We start from the raw sequence: 25,035 nt of genomic DNA on the forward strand, positions 1-25,035 counted from the left end.
ATGTATATTAAAATCATACAAAAAATACTTTGAGATTATACGTAAAACAGATTCCTGAGATGGGTAAAAACAGTTGAAGGTTTCAGTGACACATCTGAAAGTGCAGGGGACACGGGACAATTCTTCATGGAACCCACCCATCTGCACCCTGAGGACAACCCCACCCACTCAATGGTAGCAGCCACAATCAACTAACTCCTCTCCCCGCACCCAGATTTCCACAGTACTTCCAGTGAGAGCCACAGACCCACCAGAGGGATAGCTTTTATCTTTTAGAGCCCTATTCTGAAAAGGGGGTTCACAGGCTCTGGGTTTAAGAAACACTGAGCTCCACACTGAAGTGTCAGTCAAAATCTTGCTCGTGCTGCAATTGGGGATGCTCTAATTCCAACTCACTAGGCCATCCTCTGGTTCGCATAGGTGGTTCCAGGCGGATACACGCTGGCACCATGGAGTGACTGATGGAGATGCAGACACGAGTGGGGAGAATACTGTGGGTAAGAGCCCAGAGTCTGCAATCAGACAGCTCGAATGTAAACCCCCCACTACATTTAAGAGGGACTCTAAGCAAGCTCTGGGACCACTGCTGTGCTTCCATTTCCCCAATTGTAAAATGGGGACAGTAACAGTTTCTACCACGTTATCTCCATAACCCAGTTCAAAAAAAAGTGCCCAGAGAGAAACTAATGTGGCCAAGGTTACACAGTAGTGAAGAATTCCAAAAAGTCCATGCTCCCAACCATCAAACCATATAAAAATGGCTGGCAGTTAGCATTGCTGCTATTGTTAGTATCGTATTTTTGGTTCCAGAAAGTGATAACCTGAAGCTCCAGTCAGCAGAGATACAAAAAGCCTTCTTGGGAAATTAAAAAGACCTTTTCCTTAAAGCAGTGACTCTCAAACTTTTACATCCATCAGAATCCTCTGAAGAACTCGCGAAAGCACAGCTGCTGGCACCACCCACAGAGTTCCCACTTCAGTAGGTCAGGGGTGATGCCTGAGAATCTGTAATTCTAACAAGTTCCCAGGTGATGCTGATACAGAGACCATGCTAACATGAAGACTTGAGGTTTCTGCCTCTCTAGAAAACCAGGGTTTCCATGCCCAGTGCCAGTACAGGTCTAACACCAGAAAGAAAATGGATGTCCCATCTTGGCTCAAGAGCAGGAGATCTCAAGAAGAAAAGTCCATGCGGAATTCTCTACTACACCCCCTTCCCTCACTCTGAAGACACAAATGCAAAGCTACACACACACAGATCCAGGAAGGAACCAAGTGTATAAAGTTTTCACTTCACTCCTTTAACTTCCTATAGAACACTAGGGCCACAGAGCCAAAAAAAACAGCTGTCACATCTGTGAGGTTTATTAGTACAAAACTTCAGGTCAAGGACCTAGAGAAACTACGTGAGAGGAAGTGAAAATCCAGAGCAACACAACAAAGCACCCTGATGGTCTATTTCCTAAAGTTTCTGAGAAGAGTTAACAATAATGACAAAAATCCAAAAGATAAGAATAAGATTCAAATTCCAGAGTGTTAACTATTGTTGCTTAGACATTATTTCTCAAACTCCAGTAATGCACCAACAGACCCCTTTTAGAGGAGAACCACTTTCTCTAGCCTGAGGGAGTCCATAGACCCCAAGTTTGGGAAACTGGGCTGGGACATGGATACTTAAGGGTATTAGGCAGCATTAAGAGATTCCAAACAAGAGGTAATGTGCGTTACCTGAACTCAAATAACAAACTTTTATGACAGTGCTCTGAAGGCTTTTGTCAAGTCTAATCAGGCAAAAATTGAAAGAGGAGAGTCCAAATTTTGGAACAGCATGCCTCTAAAACCCCCAAGCCAGAATCTGTAAAGGACACAAATAGCTTCCTCTTATACTAGCCCTGAACCTCTTCAAAGATGTCTCGAAATAATGGAGGGTAGCAGTCACTAAAATTCTTACAATGCCTTTCCTTACAGAGATTTAAGCTTGTTCGGCTATATCTGGCCAACAATTCTTATAACAGAACTTCCAGCAGCTACTTTGCCCATCTGCAAAGGTGAGGCAACTAAGATCCCAAAAACGTGAGGCACACACAACAGTTAGTCAAGATCTTGTTCCCAGGGTTGTGCTCTGGGAACCAGATCAACAGCACTGCACCTTTTAAAAGGACTCTTATTAAAGGTTGAACATCTTCCCATTGTACAACATGGAGAGTAAAAGAAAAAATAAAGCACTTTTAATAACTGTTGGGAAGCAGAGGAGACCACGAATCCAGACATACTTCTAAATACGTTTAACATTAACAGCATCTAGGGCAAAACCGTTGTACACGCATGTCCAAGACCAAGTATTAACTAAACCAAGAGACAATGCCAGCTGAGAATGTGAATTCACAGTCCTCACCAACCGGCCCAGAGTAGCAATGCACCAAACCACTGTGCACATGGATTTCAACAGGTTTACAACAAAATAATCCAAACACAGAGAAAGAAGAACGCTCACACCTCTTGTCATTGGTTTCAACTAAAATAACAAGCTTTATTCTAGGGAGACAGGCACACAGAGAGAAACAGAAACCAAAGTCCAGAAAATAGTCCATGCTAATATGAAAAGGCCTGTGTTAACTCTGTATTTTTGTATTCTACACTGATAGAAAAATCAGACCCTCAGCCAGGCGCAGTGGCTCACGCCTGTAATCCCAGCACTTTGGGAGGCCAAGGCAGGCGGATCACGAGGTCAGGAGACTGAGACCATCCTGGCTAACATGGTGAAACCCCGTCTCTACTAAAAATACAAAAAATTAGCCGGGTGTGGTGGCAGCCACCTGTAGTCCCAGCTACTCGGGAGGCAGGAGAATCGCTTAAACCCGAGAGGCAGAGGTTGCAGTGAGCCAAGATCGCGCCACTGCACTCCAGCCTGGGCAACAGAGTGAAACTCCATCTCAAAAAAAAAAAAAAAAAAAAAAAAAAATCAGACCTTCGATACTTTGGGTAACCTCCAAATGCATCCATAAATCTCATGCCTTTACCTTGAACTTCACAGAAAGATCTTATTTTTTGGATCACTTTCAAAGCAATCTTTTAATTTCAATGAAATGTTTCACTGGGAAAGTGAAAACATTTTGATGCTAGTTTAGGAATTTCTTAAGCTCTTTCTCAAGAAAAAAATAAGCTCAGTTTAAACAATTATCAATGGCCATCTCAAAGTCAGATAATGCACACAAATACATATTACAGACACAATCTTCTGAGCGTCACCACCTATTGCACAGAACATGCGCAGAAACGCCCAATTTTCTCAGTCCCCTAGTCACATCTAACAAACCAGTTCCATGACAGTTCAATGAATTGTACAGAAACGTCCACCAAGGATGAGAATGCCACAGAAGTAGCAAAACATCCCTCTATGAACTAGTCAGGAACGCTGGCTTAGCTCAAGTCTTACTCAAACAAAAAATTTTTCATGGTTTCATAGCTATATTTCCTAGCCTTGTCCACCTCTCCCCCAAAAGAACATTCTCTCAGACCCCCGAAGATGTCTGTTAACCCCAGTTTGGGAAACTGGGCTATGATAATCCCCATCACAGATACATTTAATTGTTACTAGGCAACAACTACAGTTAGCAGATATAAAAGACCCAGAAAATAAGGGAAGAATCTTTTATTCCTCATACCTCATCATGAACCAAACCTATCCATACTTCTCTCAAAACATATCTCCCCTTTATTCCTTCCTTTAAAATACCACAGCCCCCCTCTCACTCTCCCCCATCCCCCACCCCACCCCCACCAACTGAGGCAGCTGTTACAGCAGGATTCGGCTACTGCTCCACACACATTTCACTCCTGTCCGGCATGCCTACTGGCCCTGGATGAATCTTCCTGAAACAGTTTTCTATTCTGCACTCCCCTATCCAAAAGCATTATAAGGCTTTCTGCTCTTTTCCCCAAGAAGGGAAAAAGCAGCATCTAGCATAACTATCTACAAACCCTCAATAATATCTCTGGTCTTCTCCCCAGTTTCTCTGGACCCAAATCAAAACACAGTCACCTAGGACTGGCATTCAAAGCCTTAAACAATCAAGCCCAGCATTCCAGTCTTGCTTCCATTCTAAGTGTGCGAGTCACATGGATCTGCGTTTGAATGCATAGCCTTACCTACGATTGAGACTAAGGTAACTGATCTCTGTACCTTGGTGGCTTTGTTTGAAAGGAGACAGGAATAACTCACAGGACTAAGGTTACATAAGATTAAATGTGCAGTTTAGCACAGTGGCTGGTCCATTATTAAATGCCCTATAAATGGTGGCTATTGTTATTATAGCTGTTTTCTATTTTTATATTTTAACTTTCGTTTAATCTACTTTATTATATGCCACCCCACATACACTGTCTTTTCAACCTCTAAGTCTTACATCATGCCATTCCCACCCCCTGAAGTATATTATTATGAAATATTTTATACTTTTCAAGCCACAACTCAGGGCTGGCTCCCCGTCCTTCATTAGATTAACAAATAATTATGCATACAGACTCCGCTAAGTACAGGGGATTCCACAGTGAGCGAATTCCAAGTGTTATAAATACCCCAAAGTGCCTGCTCAGAAAGCACATAATAGTGGCTTAAATCAGTCTGGGGAGTTAGACAAGAATGCTCTGAAAAAGTGGCCTTTGACCTGAGCTCTGACTGCAAAGTAGGAGTTAAACTTCAAGAGGATAGCCTCTTACAGTAGTAAGGCTCTGATATTTTGCATGAAATGATACGATATTAACACTAAGGAGATCATGAACAGTTGGGGTATAGATTGTAATTCCTAGAGCAACCACTCCAAAAAACAATACAAGTATAACTAAAATACAACTGGTAAACAAAAGTTATTTTTAAAATAGTCTAATAAAAAAAAAAAAAAAAGCTGGGGACACAGAAAACAAATAGTAAAATGGTAGACCCAAAGCCAACCATATCAATAAACACACTAAATGCTAATTAAATATTCACGGACTAAGACTTCAATGGACTCTGGACTCCAAGACTAGAAGATTGGAAATGTCAGAATGAGTAAAAAAGTAGAGCCTAACTACAGGCTATACTTTAAATATAAAGACATTATCTGACTTGAATATAGAGACTGCTAAGTTGATGGTACAACTGGACTGGCGAGGAGGGTCAGACCAACTGGGAGGCTGAGGGTAAGGGGATTGGGACCAGCTACCAGGCTCTCATGAGAGTTGGAATATCAGATAATAGTAGCTTGGACCAAGATGGTGGTGGTAGAGGTAAAGAGAAGGCAAGTCATAATGATAAAAAGGTCAATTCATCAGGAAGGTGAAACCGAATCATTGGATTTATGTTGACTTCTTGGATAGAATGACAAAGAGCAAGGTTGTCAAGGATGTCCTAGACTTTTGGGATGGTATATCTCCCCCATGTTGGGGGCTTTTTGCAGAGGAAGGGGAGCAGATCACAAGTTCAGGTATAAACATCGTAAGTTTGAGGCATCAGACTATGCAGGGTCTGTGAACCAAGTAAAGAACTTCTGGTAGGCATCATCAGAACTAGTACAGGTCTTAAGCAAGAAGTCTAGACATGAGAGTCGTAAAGTTGTGAGTTGTCTGCATATGGCTAGTGACTGAAGCCTGGGGATGGCTGGCATCACCTAGAGAGAAGATCAAGTGAGAAAAGACCAGGACCTAGGACAGACCCTGGGAAAAATCCAGTATTGATTTAATAGCCAGTTAGAGGAGGATAAGCCTTCAAAAGAGACTGAGACAGTGTGGCCAGAGAGGAGAGAAGGAAACTAGGAGTGTATTACCTCAGAAGCTGAAGGAAGAAACTGCTTCCCAAAGGGAGGGAGCAACAGAATCAAGTGCTGCAGGGAATGCGGCCATTCCGGGTGACCTGAGAGGGGTGTCTCAGCAGAACAAGGAGGGCAGAGCCAGACTGGAAAGAGCAGAGGAAGAAGTGGGAGGTGAGGATCACAGTGAGTACACCGGATGCTTCTGGAAGTCTGGAGAAAGAGGAGAAGAGATGCAAAAATGGGGTCTAGGGTAGGAGATCTAAGATGTGAGAGCTTGGTGCATGTTTTATTCACACCAGGAAGAAGGCGGTGAAGGAAGCAGTTGAAGCTAATAGGAAGAAAGGGAGATGGCAGATAAGTTGAAGACCCTGAGAAAACAGGAGGGGATGACCTGCCAACCCAGGCCCTAGAAGGCAACAGCTAGTACCAGACCAACTCAGGAGGATGTGCAGAGGAGGATCTGAAGAGAGGCCCTGGAGCCACACTGTGATGGGTAGAACTGGATCCCTCAAAGAGATATATCAAAGTCCTACTCCCCGTACCTGTGCATGGGACATTCTTTGGAAACAGGGTTTCTGCATATATGGCCAAGTTAAGATACTCATGCTGAATTAGGGCAGATCCTAATCTGGCATAGCTAAGACGGATATAGAGGGAAGACAGTAATGTGCAGACAGAGGCAGAGACTGAGTTAGGCTTCCACAACCAAGGAACACTTGGAGCTAGCAGAAGCTGGAGGAGACAAGGAAGGGTCCTGCCCTAGAGGCTTCAGAGGGAGGATGGCCCTGCATACACTGATTTCAAGCTTGCAGCCTCCAGAACCATGAGAGAATAAATGTCCATTGTTTTAAGCCACCCAATGTTTGGTACTTCGTTACAGCAGCCCTAAGAAACGAAAACATACAGGTAGGGGAGGGCAGGCTCTGCTCTATTCCTCATGGCAAGACTGCCCCCTAAAATCAGGATCCAGTCCATTTAGCAGCAGCATGGGGACCATTACTGCAGAGTCTACAACGGCCAAGAAAAGCAGTTTTACTAAGGCTCTGGATAAGCAGATATCTCAGCTGCTCACTGCACAGCAATGGGGACTGAATTCTACTTGGAGTTCCTCTACTTGACATGATACTTAATAGCTGTTTGAAGAAATTTTTTAAAGGAGTCTGGGGAAGAATTTCCCCATTGCAACCAAAATATTTATAAGAGAAAGCATTAATACCAGCCTCCTGAAGAGGGCCAGAGGTAGGGGCCCGACTTAGGAGAGGCAGGACTTCCCTAAAAGGTCACCTTGTCCTTCTCCTGCCCCAACCCTTCTAACACCAGAGCCATATTTGCATCAAAACCACATATGAAAGTCAGGTCTTTACATCCACTGTCACCTGTACTGCTATTAGCATTCACCCCCCATCCAAATCACACCACAGGCCATCAATCACTAACTGTGGGGACCAACAAAACCAAAAGGCTATGAGCTTAACACAAAACGCAAATACTACCTTTACATCTGTACCTAGAGCAGGCAAAAAGAAAAAAAATCATGGTAATAATACCACTCCCTCACATTTAAACAGCACATTCATGACCATCCTCATAATAGACAAGTGGCTTAGGCAGGATGTGTCCCGTTTTATAGGCTGACAAACTGACGCTGAGAGGTGAGAAGTAAAATGGATGGTTAGGTGGCCATATGAGAAGCAAGCCCCAAATAGGTCCAATGTACGCTCCAAGACAGTGAATTCTTTGAGGAGAGCACAGTGTGATTCCAACAAACTTAAACTGGAATCCTGTCTCCCTTTCTCTTCTGTGAAATGGAGATCACCCCACCTACCTCACACGTCTACTGTAAAGGATAAGTGGAAATCACTTGTGATACAATCAACACAGTAACTGGCATGCACACTAATTACTTTAAAAATGGTATCTCCATCATTACAATGATGATCTTTTGTATGACCAGCACATATGGCCCAAACTGAGCACATGACTGACTACTCAGTAAATTCAATTTGGATGGAAATGTCCACCATGAATGAAGTGTTGAACACACAGCTCTCAGAAGTGCCAATTTCCCATGACAACCTCCTTCATCCTACCCAGAAGTGTCCTAGTGAGACAGGCAGTTCCTCCTCCCTCATTTAAAAGTGGGAGAGAGTCTCTGATTCCAATTATATCTAAATATACTTAGCATTTACTCCACTCTTATCTAAATAATTGTATCCCATTAATTAATTCATATTCAAATCACATTCAAATGCATATCACTCTCTGATATCAAACACCTGGATGTGGCTCTCAGAAAAAAAATCCAGGGAACTGCAGGAGAAAAATACTTGAACTTTTAGATTTGCATATTCATAAAGCAAGAAAGACTTAAGGTATTTGCTAGTTTATTCTGCCCAGAATTATATTTAAGGCAGCCTCAAAAGACAGTTTTCTCTTTAGATCCTTTATTGCTGAGGTATGCCATATAGTTCTTGCATTGCAATCTTACATAACAAATTTTTCCTTTAAATCATTTTTCACAGAGTACTTAACAAGCTAGTGTGCTAGGTGATCTGAGGGCAAAGAACACAAACATAAGCCATGGTTTCTGTCCTCTGCAGTCCAGTTAATTGACTTACACTTATCCATTATGTAGCTCCTTTCTTTTATCCTTCTTTCCCACCTCAATTCCATCTCTGACCCCACGCTCAGCACACATCTGCAGGAAGCCACGTTGTAGGAGAGAAAAAAAATGATTCCCCACCAAATGTACTGCAAATTCATGAAAAATAACAAGACTGGGTGCAGTAGCTCATGCCTATAATCCCAACACTTTAGGAGGCCCAGGCGAGATGATCGCTTGATCGTCCAGGAATTCAAGACCAGCTTGGGCAACACAGTGAGACCCTGTCTCTAAAAATAACAACATAAATAAAAATTAGTCAGGCATGGTCCCAGCTACTTAGGAGGCAAAGGTGGAAGGACTGTTTAAGCCCAGAAGATCGAGGTTGCAGTGAACCACGTTCACTACAGAACATCCTTCTTCCTCTTGCTTGGGAAAGAGGGGAAAGAGAACGGAAATGTCTCTTTTTTGCTCTTGGTGCTGGCAATTTTGTTCATTACTTTTAGGCCAATTGTTCAGAAACAGAGGGGCTAAACATATAATTTTGAGTCAAGGAAACAAATTCCCCCGGTAAACCTCGGAAAAACTAGTTTGAACAGTTAACCTCTGTTAGCACCTCTCAGCCTCCACCCTTTTTATTTTCAGGGGGCTTGCTCATTTGCACCTCCACCAAGCTTAGTAAACCTTCCAAGCAAATCTGGTGATTAACCATCACCCAAGCAGCCTACAAGGAGGTCAATAACAGGCATTAAAGGGAGATTTAAAGCACAGGACAAGCAGCATAAACCAAAGCTACAAGGTCCTTTTAAGAATAAGACCTTCAATTAAACCATTTAATACCAGTTAGAAATCACAGGGTGGGTGGGAGTCTGAGTATTCATTCCAATTCAGCACCCAAGGAATTCAAATGCCTGTCCCATCACTGAAGACTAAGTACAAAACTGTATCACTCTGAGGTCCTCAAGCAACAGGACCTACTATCCTAGCTGAACAGTGTTCCAAGAAATATGAGCGTTGTCTATTCGCCTCTCTTCCTTTCCTTTGACCAATCTGTCACCAACTGCCAATTCTTCTCCAGTCCTATTTAAAGCCCTGATCAGTCGGGCTCTTTTTACTTCATGCTTTGGTTACTAGAGTCGTCTCCCAGCCTCCCCGACTCCACTCTCTCCCACACTGGATTTATTAGGCATGACCTAGTGAGATAAATCTAACAGCAGGACCACGTGAGGTCACCACCACCTCCCCATCCCCCAACCTGCTGGGGCTCCAGCAGACGCTCCACTAGGTCTGATCTGCAGATAAACAGCCCCCCTTCTCCTCCCTTCCAGCTTCTTCTCATGAGCTGGTACAGCATGTCCCACCCATTCAGGCCCTGCCTCTCTCAAGACCCTACATCTGCCAGTGTAACCTCCATGTATCCAGCCCTCTCTTTTCTGAACTCACGCAGCATTCTTAGACTCACTATATAAATAGAGCGGAATGTTTACAGCATGGGCTCAGGGAGTCCAACTACATCACTATGCCACTCAATGACCCTGGGCAAGTTAAGTACCTCTCTGTGCCTCAGTTTCTTCATTTGTAAGCAAGAGATGATAATGCCCACCTCATAGGTATCATGAGGCTGGCATAAAACCAAACACCTAAAGCACTCAGAATAACCAACACAATAAGCAGTGGCTATTATAATGTAATGTGGCACTTTGTACACTATACAGAATGTTACCTTATTCATCAATTTTCAAATAAATAAATAAAACTAATGAATCAGTCATTTTAAAAATTGTTTTATGTGGGTAGGTAAACCGACATTAACTTGTAGAGCATTGCAACCACCCCGAGTGTGGTCTGATACTGTCACTGGTCCTCAACATGAAATGTGCAAAAACTGAGAGTATTTGGAAACTTTTATAGCAATTTGACATTACCACTACATTCAAGCAGCATTTCATTCTCCTAGTAATTCATTTTTATCATATTAGTCTACAACAGATTGAAAATTAATTTTTCTAAAAACTGATCCTTTGCCACGGTTATTTTGAGAAGCACATTTTTAGAGGAGACAGATAGGAGGCTTCTATTTCTTTTCTACACCCCCATATGACCTAACACAGTAGAAGACACATATCAAGTACTAAGTAAATGAAAATATAATATTGAAAACATTTCAGTTAGTTAATAACTTAAAAGCAGATTCAAGTGAGTAGTAGAAATGTAAATAGTGTCTCCAATTCATAAAGAATCTTTTTCAAGAGAGTTTACATTTAGTCTGAAACTGACCAAAGTAAAAACAACTCTGACCCTAAAAATATTTTCCATACTGTCAAATAACAGCACTGTGTGAAGCTTTATTTATTTTAAAAAAAAAAAAAAAGAAGAAGAAGAAGAAGAAGAACCTAAGCAATGTCAATATTAACCTTCCTCGCAGAACTCAGGAGAATGATAAATTATTTAGCACTGCTTCAGCCACAGTTTTGATAGATCCTCCATACCTTTAAGTAAACTAGCATCTTAGCAAAAAATTCCAACAACACTTCAAACAAAATACATTTTTATTAGTTCTTCACTCCTGCCAATGACTTAAATAGTCCAGATCTCAACAACCTCATTAGATTATCTATGAATGAAAAGGCTGGAAAAGGAAAGCAGCAAATTCTACCAAATTTTAATTGACAATAAGGAGGCAGCTGCACAGCTGATCCGCAGCACACTGGATATGGGTTGAAGGCAGAGTTAATTCTTACTGGGGAAATCTTGGCACATTCCAACTGACTCTGGAAATGCCTGTAGAAAATTCAAGGTAAGTGGGGAGCCCTGTGTCAATTCTGTCTCCCCTCCTTTCTAAGAGGAAGAGATTTATTACAAGGTCAAAGCTATCACTTCCCTTGGGTCCTCAATCCTCTGCCTCAGGGCCAGTTCAGCCTTGCTCAGCCTGATAACCAGATCTAGGAAAACTAAGAGGAGGCAAATGGAGCTGGAGTCTTACTGATGTTAACTGTCTCTTTGGGTCATTTAGCATCTGCACCCATAAATCTCTGTCAACTGCCCTCCTCAGAGATCCCCTGACAGAGTCCAGGAAGTCTATCCCTAGAAAGTTCCATCTCTCCAGGTCATACAATCCTCCGTCTCTTTGCACACTCTCAACAGGTAATCACACCCATGACTTCAATTATTTATGAATACATCACATCCAAATCGAGACTTCTAGCTTCCACCACTATACATTTCAACCTGGACTCCCCAGGGGTTCCTCAAATTGGAAACATTCAGAAATGAACTAATTCTCTCCTCCCCTCCCTCACCCACCCCATCCTTGGAAAACAGTTAAATTACTTTGTTCCCTATGGCATGTTAGTTTATGGACCCCCATGGATCTACCTACCCAATAGTCTAAACAAGTAGTTTTCCAATTCCAATACCTCTGGAGTTCTCGAGAACATTTCAACTATTTGTCTGTGAAAAGCCAGATTTTATTCATGCTCTTCAACCCAAATAATGTCTCAAAACAGATTGAATGCAGAACTAAATACAAAAATCTAGACATTAAAGAGACATGCAAAAATGTAAAATAATACCACTCTTTTTTCACTATTTTTTGGTTTGGGGAAAAAGTTATTTTCCATTAAAAAACACAATTTAACATGAAATTGTTTGACTATGAGTTTTTAATGAATTAATATATATTTAAATTTCTCAGTTTTAATTTCTAACACAGTAATTATTGAGAGATGTAACCTACATAAATAAAAGCTTAATAGATCCTCAAAGTTTAAGACTGCAAAGCATTCTCAAGAGCAGAAAGTTTGGAAACCACTGGCTTAAGCTAAAAGTGTTGATAAATTCTTGTGCTCCTTCCTCTTACTTCACATATCCACCTTATTGATTCCGCCATCCAAATAACGTTTCTCATAAATTCACCCCTTGATAACGGTTTGGCTGTTTCCCCACCCAAATCTCATCTTGAATTGTAGTTCCCATAATCCCCACATGTTGTGGGAGAGACCTGGTGGGAGATAATTGAATCATGGGGGCGGTTTCCCCCACATCATTCTCTTGCTAGGAAGTCTCATGAAAGCTGATGGTTTTATAAGGGGTTTCCCCTTTCACTTGGCTCTCATTCTCTCTTGCCCGCCACCACGTAAGACATGCCTTCCACTTTCCACCATGATTGTGAGGCCTCCCCCGCCACGTGGAACTGCGAGTCCATTAAACCTCTTTTTCTTTATAAACTACCCAGTCTCAGGTATGTCTTTTTATCAGCAGTGTGAAAACGGACTAATACACCCCTCCTTTCTTCCTGAGCTTCCCAATCCCATAGACCAAAAAACACTCCCCTAAAAGATATTCACATCAAATCCCACAACCTGTTAATGTGACCTCATTTGGAAAAAGGGTCTTTGCGGATGTAATTAAGGATGAAATCATCATAGATTATCCGAGTGGGCCGTAAATCCAATGACAAGTGTCCTTATAAGAGACACCCAGAGGAAAACAGTCAATGGAGAAGACCATGTAAAGATGGAGGCAAAAATTAGTGATGTGTGGACACAAGTCAAAGAAGCCACGAACACCTGGAGCCATCGCAGGCTGGAGCAGGCAAGGAAGGAGTCTCCTCCGAGAGCCTTCAGAGGGAGTGTGGCCCTGCCAACACCCGGATTTCAGATTTCTGGTCTCTAGAACTGTGAGGGAATGAGTGAATGTTGGTTTAAGCCACCCAGTTTGTGGTCATTTGTTATGGCAGCCACAGGAAACCCATCACCCACTTCCAGTTCTGAATGTCAAGGACCACCTAGCTAGGTAATCCTTCTGCCTCAATATGACCCTCAGAGGCACTGTCCCTCGAAAACGCAACCCTCAATCATCTTAAATCTCATCCCCTTATCACCCTTGAACAGTGGCTGGCTTCCTCCACCATAACATCCAAAAGCCTCCACAAAGTAAAGATCCCCATGACTGTATCCCACCTTTCTTTCCCACACCAACCCAGCTTTCCCCCTGACGCCCCGTACCATGCGGCAGGCCCATAGCCCAAGACACACCCACATCATTTTGGCCTGTGACCCTTTGCATGTGCTGCTCCTTCTCCTGGAATGAATCTTCCCTATCCTCAACCCCATCCGCTTACACACCCTCCAAGTTCCAGATTCAAAAATTTCTTTTTCTATCTGTCCCATCAGAAAAATGGGTCACTCCCCCTCCTCTGGTTTCCACAGCACTTTGCACCTTCCTCTTAAAGAATATTTGAAACATGTGCTCCTCATTTACAGGTCCATCACTTCCTCTAGACGACAGTTTCTCAATCCTGGAACTACTGATAGCAGGCGCCAGTTAAGCCCTTGGTGTAGGGGGTTGTTTGGTGCATTGGTGAACATTAGCAGCATCCCTGGATTCTACCTACGAGATGCAAGTACCAAGACACACACCCTATTGTAGCAACCCAAAATGTCTCCAGACACTGCCAACGTCTTAAGGAGAGAGAAAGAAAATGCACCCTCGCCCCTCACCAGTGGAAATTAACTGCTCTAGGCTGAAGGCCTGGGGCACTAGGACCGTATCTAATGCTCTTAGCATTTGTGGATTCTTACACACATTCTTAAAAGAAAGTTTTGAGTTCTAGGTGTAGGCCAGGCACTGTGTTGGAAGTCAGCGATGCAGTAGGGAATACAAGTCTGTGGTCCTGTCCTCATAGTGCCATAGCTGTCAAAGAGCCTACAAGGTGCTCAATCACATTTGCTGAATGACTGAATTTGTTTGGCATGCATATGTTATAGTAAGATTTTGTGCAAAACATGGAAAATAAAATCCAAGGGCTAAACTTTTCCTCCTCTTCTCAGGGTCACAGCATTGTACAACTAAGAAAGATCCATTTATACAGAATGTCATGTACGTGTTGCTTCCTGGAACTGGGCAACTGGTACCACTTGTGTGCGTCTCTCTCAAGAGAGCTACCCATAAATAAGGGGGTATCTCAACCAAGAAAGTGGAACTAGATAGAAATGACCTCCAGCACACGCACACAGCCCCCAAATGCCAATGCCAGAGCTATCCTCAGAGGCTGCAGATAGGTCTGGGAACCTTCTATCAAAAAACACGACGACAAAAGTGCATGAGCTTCTGAAGTATTCTTCCCCCTGCCCAGGAAACACCACACAAGATCTGGCCAGCTCTGAGAGGATCAAGTGGTGAGCTGAAGAGTTCTTAGCTCTCATAGAGGCACTGGGTGCCCTAAATTGCAGAGTGATTCTCATTTCCAGGGCAACGTGAGGGTGTTTACCAGAAGGGGAGGCTGTTTACAGAGAGGCCAAGTAAAGTTGCAAGAACAAATCAGGGCACACAAGTGCTTGGCCCAGATCTGCTTTGACAAGTCACTTTAACCTGCCTGGGACTCAATTTCCTTTTGTATTGAATGAGAAGGTTAGAACAATCCACCTCAAAGTTCCCTTCTATCTATAAACATGCATGGCTTCCCCACAAAATAGCAGACCTACAGAATCTCCCTCTCTAAGTAAAACAGAACAGGGTTCTTCCTCCCTTCCCACCAAAATGCTTTCCGCCAGAAACAGAAATAAATCAAGGAGGCGGCTGTTCAGTTCCCCCTCCATTTCTAATAGGACCAGGTCACAATGCACTGCCTGATGGACAAGATGCCACTGCTCTTTGTCTCTTGACATGTATTCCTCACGAAGCCAAAGAGCAGGAGAGTTCCTGGAATGTGTAATCCCTGAGGGGAAAAAAGGGGGTGAGGGGGGTGGCCCTCATGCTGCGATTATTCAAGGATACCAAAATATAAACAGAAAGTACCTTGACAACATTACACGGCTACAAGAGATTGACATATGGTCCAACTGTGGCTTAAACCATGAGGATGGCTATGCCTTGTTTACTTAACAAGAAGTCCAAGGAGAAGTGGTCCCAAGGTCAGTTCAGCAGCCTAGCAAATTCATAAAGCCACTCAACTGACTCCTCTTGTTGTCTTTTCTCCATAAGCTTGTTGCCAAAAGGCCATAAGATGGTTGCCCCAGCTCCAGCTATGTTCTTTTATTACCTTTCCAAAGATAGAAAACTAAGGAGCCTTCAGGTCATCAGGAGATGGCATTCTCCTTCTGTGCCTGTACTTTTATCAGACAGGGGAAAAAAACAGTTTCCAGGAATCCAGATTTTTATTAAATTTCTTGGGCCAGAGTTAAGTTATATGCTTATCTCAACATGCAAGGGAAACTAGGAAAATGAGAATCTGGCTTTCTTTTGAGATCAGCTCTCACTATGTTGCCCAGGCTAATATTGAACTTGTAGGCTCAAGTGATTCTCCCACCTCAGTCCCCAGAGTAGCTGGGATTACAGGCATGCACTACTGAGCCCTGCTAGGATCTGGCTTTAAAAAAAAGAAAAAATAGTTTTTAGTGAGAAGCAGACAAGGGAAAAGCAGGATAATAATGACGGTGAAGTAGTCAACAAAGTGTCTGCCACCTATAACTATACCCGGTGGTATGCAGGTAAATGTTAATCAGCTTAGAAAGAAAGTAAGTCGGTCAGGCACAGTGGCTCAGCTGAGGTCAGGAGTTCGAGACCAACCTGGCCAACATGGCGAAACCCCGTCTCGACTAAAAATACAAAAGTTAGCTGGGCATGGTGGTGTGTGCTTGTAATCCCAGTTACTCGGGAGGCTGAGGCAGGAGAATAGTTTGAACCCGGAAGGCAGAGGTTGCAGTGAGCCGAGATCGTGCCACTGTACTCCAGCCTGGTTGACAGAGCAAGACTATGTCTCAAATTTAAAAGAAAAAAAAAAATGAAATTAAGTTCTCATTTGTAGCATTTGCCAATTTCCTTGGTGTTAATACTACCACTATTGAATTGTATGGCCAGTTTCAAGCTACCAACATGGTATCAACCATTTCATGAAATTCCTGAAATTTTAACAATCAGTTGGTATAAACCTGCTCCTGCAGGTCACTGAATTTATTATACCTTACATTTGATTAAAAAGTTAAGTTTACAATGTTGCTTCACATTTAAAATGCTCTATATATCAGATATTATTCTCTGCAGCTTATAGATGAGGAAAATGACCCAACTGCGGATATCACACAGTTCAAGTTGCGGAGCTGGAATGATCACCTAACAGTCCTAACTCCAGTCCTATCCAGCTTTTGGTAGATCACAGGTACATAAATGCCTATATCTACACCCTATGAGATCCCTCTGCCTAGGCATCACCTAAAGGGGCTCTAGGTTGGCTTGGAACTAACAGAAACCCATTTCTCTAAATCAGTCAAAGTTACCTAATAATTATTCTTTAATGTACCTCCTCCAATGACAAAAGTAGTACATACCTATTGTTACAGCTTGGAATACAAATTAGTACAAAGAAGAAAATAAAAATCACCCTTAATCCTATCCCCCAGAGATAACTGTTTGTATGTGAGTGGTAATCCTTCTAGATTGTGTATACGTATATTTAAGTCAAAATTAAGCTGTTGTATCACTTAATGACATAGTTCTTTACATACACATACACATTTTCTAAGAGAAAGAGAACAGTATCATGAACTCCCTTGTCATCATCACCCAGCTTTAGAAATTATCTAAAGGTAATTAAAAGTCCAAGTGTTTCCATACTCCCTTTTTGGGAAGGAATATGTAGGAGGTAAGAGTCTCCCCTCTGCATTTCCCTTGGATTTCTTCCCTCCACCTGGTTTTTCTCAGATTCTGAAGTCAGCTTTTCTCCAGGCTAAGTCAATCACCCCTTCCTTCACTGCCCAACAGACCTGACATTTTAACATCTTTCATCATGTTCATTCTTGTGGATCCTTCCAACTTCTCAAATTCCTGCCTAGTCTAGAAGCCCTGAGAATGGTGTTCCCAGAACCTCATCAGAGGAGAGCTTCAGAAGAAATACATCACAATTCCTGTAGTTTGCAAGTTTCACTTACTCTATGCTTCTACTTCTGCTTTTCTTTTTTCCTTAATTCACTACTACACTAACGAGGAGCTTTGTCTTCACACACTGGTGCATATATGTATAGGCAGACGCACACCTGTGCACACACCTGCGGGTGGCACTAACAGGTTCAACTAGAATCTTTCAAGTCTGTGCATCCTCATCCTCTCCTGCCTCGTGCTCACCCAATGCAGTTTACTTTCCAGATCTCATGGTATAGTCCTCCAACCTCCTAAAGGATCCCATTTCATCTCCTCAGGTGCTACTCCAAGGGAAATATCTGACAGGCTAAAGGACAGTGGTTGTACCCCTAATTGACAGTCTTACAGGGGTCCCCAAAGAGCAAAACTGAGAACCCAGGGACACAGTCAAAGAAAATTCCACAACCCTGACAAGTTCAAAGAATGGCTTCATGGAACAAAGCAAGATCTGCTCGCTTATCCCCCAGTTTAGCCAAATGCATGCAGGAGGGAGATATAGCTATTTCAAAACCAAGGCATAAAACTCTCCTCTGCTAAACTGTGTACAGCAACAGAAAACAAGCCTATGCTGGGAACCATGGTTATTAGAACTTCAAGGAGGAAAGTAACTAAACTCATTGGCACTGTTTAGTACCAAAAGGTACTTATTTGTCCAAAAGATTCTAATACATCAAATCAGGGGCAGCAGGTAGGAATAAGGGGAAGCCCAGTTCACAATGCTCTCTAGAGATAAGGACAGCAAACTAAAGCAAAAGTTTTCAAGCTTGACATGTTTTGGAATCACCTAGAAAGCTTGTTTAAAATGCAAATTTCTGAGCTTTCCCAGAATTCTGACTTAGCATGTCTAGGGTAGAGTTGGGCCACTTTATCTGCATTTTTTAAGAGACAGGGTATCACTCTACAGCCCAAGCTGGAGTGCAATGGCAAGATCACAGCTCACTGCAGCCTCAACCTCCAGGCTCAAGTGATCCTCCCACCTTGGCCTCCCTAGTAGCTGGGACCGCAGGTGTGCACCACCAAACCTGGCTTTCTAAATTTTTTGTAGAGATGGGGGTCTCACTATGTTGCCCAGGCTGGCCTCAAATTTCCAGTTTCAAGCGACCCTCCAGCCTTGGTCTCCCCAAAGTGTATATGTGCATTTTTAACAAGCATCTTTCACATTCGGCTGCAGATGCTGGCAGGCCCTGAAAAATGACAACCAGCTGAGTTCCTCCTCCCTGGCCATAGAGTTTAGGTAGCAAACTGTGAGAAGCTGAAAACAACAGGACCTCCCAACCAGTGCTTCCTACACTGCTCCTCTCCCAAGAGTCACCTGAGGCATGAGTTAAATACAAACATCAGTCCCCCCCCCGGAACACTGGGATTCTGGGAGGCCTGTAGCAGTGCCTTGGGGCCAGCCAATTAGTCTCAAGTGAGGAGCTTTCTGAAATCAAATTATCTCCCTTGCCTCCTCTTTTGGTCCCCTAAGACAACTGGTCAACCTGTCCTTTCTTCCCAGAAAACTTTATCAACATCCTCCCCTTTTGAAGAAACAAACTTTCCACCTCCCCCACTTCACTTCCCCAGCTGCCTCTAAACAGGCATTGATGTGTTTAAGGGTTTTCGATGCTAACAAGAAAACTAACAGGAGTTACCAAAATAAACCAAGCACTGAGACAGTCAAATGTTATAAATACTCACAATTGCTCATTAATAGTTCTTTCTGCATTTATTAATTTCTTCATGAAGTATTTACTGAGCACCTAGTCTACTCCCAGGCACTAGGCCATTCACAGATGTGAACACCACAGACAAGCCTCTACTCTCATGCAGCTTACATTCCAGCTGGAAGGAGGGCCATGGAGAGAACAGTATCCTAATAATTGCACTTCAGACAGTGACAAGCACTACAAAACATATTAACGCAGGGAAATGAACTGGCAAGGATGAGGGAAGATGGGCTGCAAGGAAGGCCTCCTTGTGGGGGTTTCTGAGCTATGAACCATATGACAGGAAACAAAACTGCTGTAGGGAGCAAGGGACAGGAACCTATACACAAAGAAGCTAGGACTGTTGGAAGAAGAGAGAGGCAGCCTGTGGTCCCACCACACAGCAAGTTGGAAGGGGTGACTCAAAGTCCAGATCCTGAAAGGCAGGGTCTTGTGGCTGTTATGGTAAGTACAACAGGAGGCCCCCAGCATCCTTTAATAAGGGATCAGCTAATAGTGGTTGACCTGTGTTGAGTGCTGGCTCTGTGACAGACACGGTTCCACACATTTTGCATACATTAGCTCATTTTCTCTTCCCAGCAACCTTATGAAGTTGGAAGAAATACAAACCTCATTCCACGGTTGAGGAAGCTGAGTCAAACAGGCAGTAAGTCGGGGAGCCAGAACTCAAAGCCAGGCTGTTTGGCTGCAGGCAATGATTGCAGAGGTGAACAAGGGCCAGACTGGTAGGGCCTTGAAGGCCAAGGTAAAGGGTTTGCATTTTATTTCAAGTGTAATGGAAAAAGCCACTGGAGGGGGACTGAGACTTCCTGGTCCATTCCCTTAGATCTGAAGTAAGAGAAGGCACAAATTCTGGGACAAGCACACCAAGTCTGGGCTGAGTTGGCTGTTAAGCCAAACTACTGCAACTTCAGCCATACACGGAAGTCTAATCCAGCCCTGCTTGTATCAAGCAGAATGCTCTAGCCCCTGCAGAACTGGATGCCTTCCCTTTTAGGTCAGGGTTATGGAAGTGGGGCCCTAGACCAGCACCATCAGATCACCTGGGATCTTGTCACCAGTGCAATTCCTGGGGCCTGACCTCAGACCTACTGAATCTTAGAGACCCAGCAATCTGTTTTAACAAGCCCTCAGGGTAATCTGAATGTCCACTGAAGTTGAAGAACCACCATTCTGGGATATCTGCATGCAGACACCACCATTACCACCAGCTCTCCTAAGTCATGCAGTGTATATCTTCGGGCAGCCCCTGCACTGCACACCAGGCCATTCTTCCTGTAGGTCCCTGCTGGTGGGGCTCTACTGCTCCTGATTCCTGGAAATCTCACTACTGCCCCAACCAATTTTTCTAACAAGTTTGATTTTCTGCACATATTTACTCTTCAAATGTTTTGGCGTCTTTTTTTTGGTTTTGGTTTTGGTTTTTGGTTGTTGTTTTGTTTTGTTTTTGAGACGCAGTCTTGCTCTGTCGCCCAGGCTGGAGTGCAGTGGCACAATCTCGGCTCACTGCAACCTCCGCCTCCCGGGTTCAAGCGATTTTCCTGCCTCAGTCCCCCAAGTAGCTGGGATTACAGGTGCCTGGAACCATGCCCAGCTAATTTTTGTATTTTTTATAGAGACAGGGTTTCACCATGTTGGTCAGGCTGGTCTTGAACTTCTGACCTCAGGTGATCCACCCGCCTCGGCCTCCCAAAGTGCTGGGATTACAGGCATGAGCCACTGTGCCTAGCCCTGTTTTGGTCTCTTTTGTCCCAGAGTAAACCTCCTCTTCCTTCCTACTTCTGGACCTTATTTGTACTTCCAGCCTTAACCCAGGCTCCAAAGCAGATAGATGCAAAGGATACTTTCAGCTTTAACCTTGACTTTCCCCAACACCCCTCAGTCGCCAGATTTCCCTTTTTAATTTATTCATCCCACATTTACTCACGTTCCAATAAATATTTGTGCCCTCAGCATTCTAGGAACTAAATGTGCAGGTGCCAGGTACTTCTGCCATGCCAAAATAGACTCATCCATGCCCTCATGAAACTGATCTATTGGAGGGAGATGGCAAGATGCAAATAAGTATATAATTGTAAATGATACACCAGAAAAGCCTGAGACTTGAATGATGAAGGGGCAGGCCTGACAGTAGTTCATGACAGCAAACAAAGAGCGGCTGAATCTATGGCAGATTCTGTTCTAAATGCTTTTTACACATATTATCCAGGTAATCTTCCAACAGCCCTATGGGTTTAGTATTATCACTCTCTATATGGAAGGAAAATGAAGTACAGGGAGAATAAGGGGCATATAAACAGGACAGCCAGGGTCCCAACCCAAGCAGACTGGCTCCAGAGCCTACCTTTCTAAACACAGGCTAAGGTGAGAAGAGCTGGGTGGAATGCTGAGTGTGAGGGGGTGGCTAGACAGACAGGTGGCTAGACAGACAGGTGTCCAGGCAGAAAGGCCAGAACAGAATATGCAGGAGCACTGGGGCAGAGAAGTCACCCTGAAGCCAGAAGGGAGACCAAGCATACTGGTGAAACAGGGGAGCATCTGGTAGATTGGAAATATATTTTGGAACTGAACAGGATGTGCGGATGGATGTATAGATGCTGATGGATGAAGGGGGTATAAGCGAGGAGGAGGTCTCGATGATGACTGCCAGTTTTCTGATTTCCTGTTTTAAAGGCTTGAGGACAGTCTGTTTGCAGGAGGCAAAGTATTGTAACACAATATATAATGAAGTCCTATAGGATGCTGATGCACAGCAAGCTCTCAAATAAATATAACCAATCCATCAAGCAGGTTAAAGCTTCCATATTCCACCCCCCCACCCCCATACTTCTCCACATGGGTCTTCATTCAAGGGTTCCACCCTATCTGCTTGGAGCCCTTTTCTGAAATACTATTACCACTGGTATAACAACAACAATAAAAATTACATTTACAGTGACAAGAATAACTTCTACTAGGAGGAGGGCTTTTCTCACATAAATATTGGTTTGGAATTTTTTCTGAAGTGGACAAACTAATTTACAAAGGAGAGGCTATGCAACTTGCCCAAGGCCACATAACTGCAAAAAAAAAAAAAGCTAAATCCAGGTCAGCCCAACTTGGAAGCCCACACTTCCTCCGTTAAATCAGCATTTTCCACCACACATATCTCTAATGGAACATAACTGTTGTTTTCGATACACAGATGAACTTTTAAAGTGTTAACAGTAATGCTCTCATTTTATTATGTATAATCATATACATATGTGCATGTAATATCAAATTAAAATAGTATATACACGATTTGATATAAATTTTATATATACATATATTGCAATAAATCCATGACTCCATATGTATTACTGCCCAGGAAACACAAAGTTTCTTAAAAATTAGTTTAAAGAAAATTTCAGAATAAAAGTACAGGTGGTACAGGGGTAGGGTAGAAATCTTGAGGGAGATAGTACATAAATAACTAAAGCTTAGGAAACTCTACTCACCAGCCACCCAAGAACAGCCAAGCACCTGTTCCATATTGTACCCAAATTTGGCTACAGCTACACATAACTCTGTCCGCCTGAGAGAGATAAAACATTGGCTGCCTTGGGGGAAAGGTGATAACATCAGAACATAATTTAGCATACATCATCCTCAAAGCAGTATTAGTTTTGACATAAATACTGGTTTGGTGGTACAACTCCTCTGCTTATTCAACCATACACCTTGGTTGAACCAATCAAGTTTTCCAGGCCTGTTTCACTTAGTCAAAAGGAAGTTATAAAAAGTAGTCCCTAAGGTCGCTTCCAGTTTTAGAACGCCATAAAATGTTGTGAGACCCTGAAATCCAAAATTACTCTTTCCAGAATCACAGATGACCCAATCCTGAAATGAGCGTTGGCCTGAAGAACAAATGCTAAATAAGCCCACACAGCATCCCAAGCCATCATGCCATCAATTATGCTGCCCTCTGGAAAGACACAGTAAGACATTAATTACAAGATGATAAAGTGCAACCAACGAAATGTCCCTGTCCCTATCAAAACTTTAAGAATTTCCTCCTAATAATTTTTAAGCTATTAACTTTACACTTGATCCTCAGCTTCTCTATTATTTCCAGTCCTTAACCATTAATTTCATTCTAAGTTGGAGTAGCAGCGTGGGGTAATGGGTAGGGGAAAAAATCTGGGTAATCTTCTCAAACCTCTACCATCCTGTAAAGCTGGTGCTGGAAACCACCTGTAAAACCTTCCCAGCTTCATCCGCGTGACTCCACTGATGCTCGAGCATATTTAGTGTGCTAAACCTCTAAAAGGAGTTGCTGTTCCTTACTTCTCAGACACGTTTATAAGCAAGACGGTTTAGCCAAACAAGCACTTAATCTCCTAATGAAACAGATACATTTATCAAAAGGAAAGTCTTAAGGACCCCTCGTTGTCTGGTTTACAAGGCCCTTTCTGTGCTATCAGTGGGCCCACAAACTTTTAATGAAGGGTTTTTAGATTCTCAGAAAGATAAGTTTTGAAATGTGGTCAGTTCGTGTTTAGCTGAACAGAAGATGGGTGGACTGCAGCTGGCAAACTCAGAAAGCACAGCTAGGTAGCAGGTGATCAAAAGAAGAAAAAAGAAAGAAAGAAAAGAAAGGCAAGTCCCTGGGCAAATGGTGTAGCCAAAGGTGATCATTATAACTAGAGACTTGTTACATAATTACTTGTTAACTCCTGACAAACAGATACATAGCTACAAAACGCCTTGGTTACCCTAGCCATTGAAGCTAGTGTACCTGGTGCAAGAGTCAAGGTGTCTCCAATTAATTTCATTCAAAGAAATAAGCAATCCTGGGACCTATTCCCTCCCAAGGTAACTCGCCTGCTTTTACATATACAAAACAGCCTCCAGCAATTAAGCCAATTGCCTCTAGAGACGAAAATCAGTGTTTCTCCTTAATTTTAATTTTTAAAGGGGAGAAGGGTTACAGAGGTGTACTCAGAGAGCTAAATATTCATCACTTCGATAAAAAAGACTTTCATTCCAAACTGAACATTTGAAAGGCTCCCCCCACCTTCGTCCCTGGCCAGCGAACGCAAAACGCAAGCCCTCAATGTAGGATGCACTGCATTCCAACATTTTTCAAAAAGTTTACGACGATTTACCGAAGCGGCAAGAAGAAAAATAAAGCAGGCAGAAGCGGGTGAGAGCGAACAGGGTTTCGGCAGGGAAGAAGCCCGAGAAGCTCCCGGCGGCGCCGTGCAAGGCCCGGCAACGAGAAAGCGATCGGCACACGGAAAGCGAGCGCCCCAGTGGAGCGCGGGGGCTGACAGCCGCTTGGTCTCCGCCGCCGGGGGGTCGCCCAGCACCGCCAGCCCGGCCCCCGCCTCTAATCCCCCTCCCCGACCTCTTCCCCCGCAGCGCCGGCGATGCCCGCTGGGCCAACTTGGCCCCGGGTCAGTGCTGCAGAGCGCGGCCCCGGTTGCCGGGGAGGCCGCCGGCGCCCTTACCTCCTTCTGCTTGGGGTCCTGTGGGTAGACGTCGGGCGGCCCGAGCCGGGGGCGCTTCAGCGGTCTCTGCTCATAGCTGAGAAGCCCGAAGGCGGCCATGATCTCTCATGTTAACCGGCGAAATGAATGAGAGTTGGAGCTGGAGCAGCCGCCTCTGAGCACCAGGGAGCAGCACTTTGCAGACAGACTCCCTCTCTCCCCCTCCTCGCTCGCTCGCTCGCTGTGGCGCTGCAGGCAGGAATAAAGCAGGTTGGATGCTGCCGCTGCCCGGCAGCAGACACGCACTGATGGGGACAGCCTTCGGCGGGTACTCGCCTGCGCTCGAGCCCCGGGACGCACCGCTCTGGTGGCGGCGGCGGAGGGGCTAGAGGTCGGCCAGGGTCCTCCGCGGCGCCTGCCGCCTCTGCTCCCCCCACACCCTGTCCCCAGGGGGAGGAGCAGCTGATGGGAACGTGTGACTTTTTTCACCAATGGACCCAAACCCACCCCAGCTGGGCGCAGCATGGGGTGGGGGTGGGGCACTGGAAAAAAAAAAAAAAAAAACT

General features: G+C 43.8%; 1 protein-coding gene across 6 annotated transcripts in view; it reads right to left on the bottom strand.

Moving 5' to 3' along the window:
- Positions 1-24,718, bottom strand: part of MED12L (mediator complex subunit 12L) — a 341,626-nt gene extending 316,908 nt beyond the window's left edge. For 4 of the 6 annotated variants that reach the window (XM_021934742.2, XM_021934741.2, XM_021934739.2 and 1 more), the window contains exon 1: positions 24,491-24,608. In XM_021934742.2, the coding sequence (XP_021790434.2) occupies positions 24,491-24,589 (99 nt within the window). In that variant the 5' untranslated portion in view covers positions 24,590-24,608. Of the gene's footprint in view, positions 1-24,490 lie in introns of all 6 variants that reach the window. The other 2 variants (XM_021934743.2, XM_021934738.2) reach the window with 2 other exon arrangements.
- Between the last annotated feature and the right edge of the window lie 317 nt (positions 24,719-25,035).

The sequence above is a fragment of the Papio anubis genome, chromosome 2 (assembly GCF_008728515.1).
Source record: "Papio anubis isolate 15944 chromosome 2, Panubis1.0, whole genome shotgun sequence".
NCBI lineage: Eukaryota > Metazoa > Chordata > Mammalia > Primates > Cercopithecidae > Papio > Papio anubis.